The sequence below is a fragment of the Perognathus longimembris genome, chromosome 23, assembly GCF_023159225.1.
Source record: "Perognathus longimembris pacificus isolate PPM17 chromosome 23, ASM2315922v1, whole genome shotgun sequence".
NCBI classification, from domain to species: domain Eukaryota; kingdom Metazoa; phylum Chordata; class Mammalia; order Rodentia; family Heteromyidae; genus Perognathus; species Perognathus longimembris.
In genome coordinates, this window is record NC_063183.1 from 35,581,250 (window position 1) to 35,585,786 (window position 4,537).

Genomic DNA, 4,537 nt, shown 5'->3' on the forward strand with positions numbered 1-4,537 from the left:
GTAGAGAAAACTCACCATGAAACTAGGACCATGTTGCTTGAGCAGAAACGTGTTACAGGACGGTTGAAGAAAGGTCTGGAATGAAGGATAAAACCGTCTGCAAGGGAGAGATGTTTGCTGGGCGACTGGATGCACGCCGACTTCATGCAATAAGGCTGCACTGAACGATGTAAACTGGCCGCTTTGGAGATGGAAATCAGCACCAAGCGTTTGTGGCTAACGGGTGGACATGGGTGACCATTTGTAGGAATCCAGACCTGGAGGTTTTTTCTTCTTTTCGATTACATGGCCCTTGCTAGGTGTGGACATGGAAAACAATCACCTCGATCTCCTGCACATGGATAACATTTACAGCGCGCAGGTTGCTTGGTGGCAGTGCAGTTGTGGTTCTCAGAGCGGATGTCCCCCCGTCCCTCACTGAGTAATCGGGATTAGCTTGGAGGCGGGGAGGGCTTTGGGGATTGCCCACTGTGCCAGACAGAGGCCCTGCAGGCTCCAGTGGGAATTCCAGGCCTCCCTCTAACGGGTACCCGGGTAGACTATCCCAAAGCACCCTGGGAAACCTACTTGATCAGACAGAAGAGCGAGGTTCCCCAAGGAGAAGTCTCTGATGGTTAATGTCCTTGAAGTGTGTTGTTCCTTTTCTCTGTTTAGAACGGAAAGCCTCATAGCACTAAGGATATTTTTAAAGTAGTCTCCTAAAGATGAAGAACCATTTCACTTTCCCCAGATAATCAGTCCTATCGTGAGAAGTTTTTCTTCTTTAAAGAAAAACAAGCCTGCCACTCCAGACCCCTTGGCTTATGGGGTACATGCATTCCCCAAGGAACAGGAAGTTTGTCTAAATTCAACCTGAAAGCCACAGTTGACTAATTTTGAACGGACTGCTTGATTGTTGCAGTAGTGTGTCCAACGGCTTCAATTAGAAAATAAACACCACAGTATCCCCGAGGGACCAGGTAAAAGTTGGAAACATTTGGAACTTGCCTTGAAAAATTAAACAAGGGCTAGGGAGCTCAGCAGGCCACATGGATTTTGTTGTAGTCAGGGTCAGAAACCGGAAGATTGCTACTGGCTCTAGAAAAGGCATTTTAACACGCCAAGAACCGGGCTGGGGATGTAGCTCAGTGGTAGTGCACTTGCCTACCATGCACAAGGCCTTCGGTTCAATCCCCAGCTCCAAAACAAGAACAGGACGATCCTCAAAACCCAAGGAACAGACACTAAAGTCTATGTTTCATATGATACACAATCATAGATGAATGAAAATCTACGTTGTACCAGGCACTGAAGGTGAGACCATAAACAAGCGCTCATCAGCACTCAGTGTTGTTCAAGCACAGATGGAAACACCAGGCACGCAAAGCTGGGGTCACACCTGTGGGGCTGTCCCGTGTGGCGTCGGGGAAGGCGGCCCCTGACGGCCCTGGAAGGCACTCACATCTCCAGGCCCAGAGGATGATGTCGGTGTGCTCTAGGCACTCCCGCTTTGAACTGGTCAGTGAATGAGTTTTATTGTAGCCCTTGGCCTTCATCTAAAGAATAGAAACTTGCTTGTGAGCGCTTCTCCAGTTCACACTGCGTCTTCCCAGGAGACTGAGGGGCCACGGCTCAAGTCACCCTGGTCTCTGGAGAAGCTCAGTACTATTTTGAAACGAGACCTAGAAGCGCACCTCCTTCTGCATCTTAGTACCGCTTGCTCTGCGCCAGACAGACCTGCTGGACAGGAATCCGCTTTTAACACTGGTCCCAGATAGCTCTCAAGTCCAAGAAGCTGGCTGCCAGGGAGTTCAATTGTTGCATGCTTCTCTCCTGAATACTCTTGCAAAAGAACATGATGCTACTCCTCTTCCTCTTTCTCCTCTGCCTATTGAATCCCTCCTCCTGCTCCTCTTCTCTCCCTCTCCATCCTCTCCCTCCCTCTTTCTGTTTTGTCTGCCCTTCTCTCCACCAACACTATTAGAGCCCTCCTTTCTCTGGCCTACTATGCTCCATCATTTTTCTGTTTGTGCTTTCCAGGGTATTGTCATGTCTTTCTTTTTATGTATATTTGTTTGTTTAAGCCATGGTTTTGCCTCTTCCCTTTAGGGCCCATATCTAAGTCCAGTTCCACCCAGAATAACTCATTGTTATTAAAATATTCAGGATGCCCATGACATTAGTATAAATATTTGCAGACATCTGTTGTGCTGTTACTGCCGTTCATGCGCGTGGCCGGGGCCGCGGATCCAGGGCAAACCTCACCCCGGGCGAGTGGAAGCATGCCGGCCACGGGGTGAAGGGCGTCCGTGCCCTCCGGGGTCTTCCGGTCCCGTGCTGTCTGGTCTCTGCCCACTGCCCGGTAACCGTGGAAAGTTTCATGCTGTCAAATACAATAATGAATGCGGTAAGGTGACCCTGAGGCAGAGTTGAATGTGAAGGGTGTCAGGGTGCAGGAGGATTCCTGGGGGGCACGCAGGGGTCGCGGTCCCCTTCCAGCCCGGGCAGAGTGACCGGCGCGGAGTGTCTCGTCCCTAGCACGACAGGCGGAGGTGGGCGCCGCGTCGCCCGGCAGATGCCCCGTCCGTCCGCGGGGGTGCTACCGGGCACTGTGGGGAAACTCAGCTCTTCATGTCCGTGTCTCCCTCTCCGCTTCTCCCTCCAGCATGAGCCGTGCCGCCTACACGGTGGGAGCGCTGCTTCTCCTCTGGGGGACCCTGCTGCCGGCGGCCGAGGGGAAGAAGAAGGGGTCGCAAGGGGCCATCCCCCCTCCGGACAAGGCCCAGCACAATGACTCGGAGCAGACTCAGTGGGCCCAGCAGCCTGGCTCCAGGGGCCGGGGCCGGGGCCGGGGCGCGGCCCTGCCCGGGGAGGAGGTCCTGGAGTCCAGCCAAGAGGCCCTGCACGTGACCGAGCGCAAGTACCTGAAGCGAGACTGGTGCAAAACCCAGCCGCTGAAGCAGACGGTCCACGAGGAGGGCTGCAACAGCCGCACCGTCATCAACCGCTTCTGCTACGGCCAGTGCAACTCCTTCTACATCCCCAGGCACATCCGCAAGGAGGAGGGCTCCTTCCAGTCCTGCTCCTTCTGCAAGCCCAAGAAGTTCACCACCATGATGGTCACGCTCAACTGCCCCCAGCTGCAGCCGCCCACCAGGAAGAAGAGGGTCACCCGCGTGAAGCAGTGCCGGTGCATATCCATCGACCTGGACTAGGCCCCGCGGGCCCCGCAGCCGCCTGAGGAGCCAGACCCCAACCGTCCCCCTCCTCCCGGCTTACCCCAGAGGCCGAAGGGCCGGCGCCGCCGCCGGCTGAGGCCCTGCTGTGCAGCCTGTGCACGCCAGCACACGGGACACAGGTGCCAGAGGACCCGTCTGTGCACGCCAGCACATGGGACACAGGTGCCAGAGGACCCGTCCGTGCACGCGAGCACACGGGACACAGGTGCCAGAGGACCCGTCCGTGCATGCCAGCACACGGGACACAGGTGCCAGAGGACCCGTCCGTGCACGCCAGCACACGGGACACAGGTGCCAGAGGACCCGTCCGTGCACGCGGGACACAGGTGCCAGAGGACCCGTCCGTGGCCTTCGAAGGGGACGGTCTGAGGCGCTCACACCACCTGCCTCCCAGCTTCGGGGGCAGGGCCGTGACTGGCTCTGCCTCGCCTTCCGTGCTCCCGGGGTGTGGGGGGGCCCGGGGGGTCTCACTATGGAAGGGATGTTATCGGAAGAGGCCACGGAGGGGCCAGAGCCCCGCTTCAGCGCTGCAGTGCCCCGGCTCGCTCGCTCGCCCCTCTGCTCCCGTCCCGCTGGTGTGACCCGGGACGCGGGCGTGAGACCCGGAGCGTGTGTGTGTGGGGGGGGGGTGCAGTGGACCCACCCTGTGCTCCAGAGCACACGCGCTTCAGGGCAAGGCTTCTCCTGGTGTCCCCGGAGGAACCTGGGCGGCCAGAGAAGGAATCAGATACCAAAGACTCACTGACTCGGGTGGTCACAATGGTCGACTGAGACAAGTTGTGACCCAACACAAAACTGTAACACCACCCAGCTCAAGATTTCAGAATGGAGTGAGCTGAACCAAAGCACACCTTCCTCGAGGATAGGTGATGTAGTCTAGAACCTTCTACACAGGGATGGGAGGGAAAAAACAACACTCCCAAGCTGAGCTCCTAACAGCTTTTTCCCTTGGCCGCCACTGCTCTTTCTTTACCCACGCACAGTGCTCCAGAGGGCAACTGCCTTGTATTATAAACGTTGGCCTCTGTTGAGTGTGCCTGACAGTTCCAGAAGAGTCTAAGATGGGAGAGAAACTGCTCCACTGCAGCGGGAAGCGTGTTTCGTGTCAGCGATAGCCATGGTGGGGAGCAGGGGAGGGAGAGGGGCTGCCTCTGCCCAGAAGCAGCTAGCCCCTCCCGCGGGGAGGCGTGGACGGCAGGACGGCGGGGCCGTCGGGCTGTCCATCCACCGCCGGCGGGGTCCACGAGACCTCGTCGTAGCCCTGTGTACACTGGGGGCACCGCCCTCTGATCAAACGCGGGCCGCGCGTGGTGGAGACT

General features: G+C 57.2%; 1 protein-coding gene across 2 annotated transcripts; it reads left to right on the top strand.

Moving 5' to 3' along the window:
• Positions 1-2,645: 2,645 nt before the first annotated feature.
• On the top strand, positions 2,646-3,209 carry Grem1 (gremlin 1, DAN family BMP antagonist). Of its 2 annotated transcripts, XM_048332773.1 has the most exons (2): positions 2,646-2,759; positions 2,877-3,209. In XM_048332773.1, exons 1-2 carry the CDS (start codon positions 2,646-2,648, stop codon positions 3,192-3,194), a joined length of 432 nt encoding a protein of 143 aa, XP_048188730.1. In that variant the 3' UTR covers positions 3,195-3,209. The 2 variants fall into 2 exon arrangements, with proteins under 2 accessions (XP_048188730.1, XP_048188728.1); XM_048332771.1 differs by having other exon boundaries at positions 2,646-3,209.
• The last annotated feature ends 1,328 nt before the right edge of the window (positions 3,210-4,537 follow it).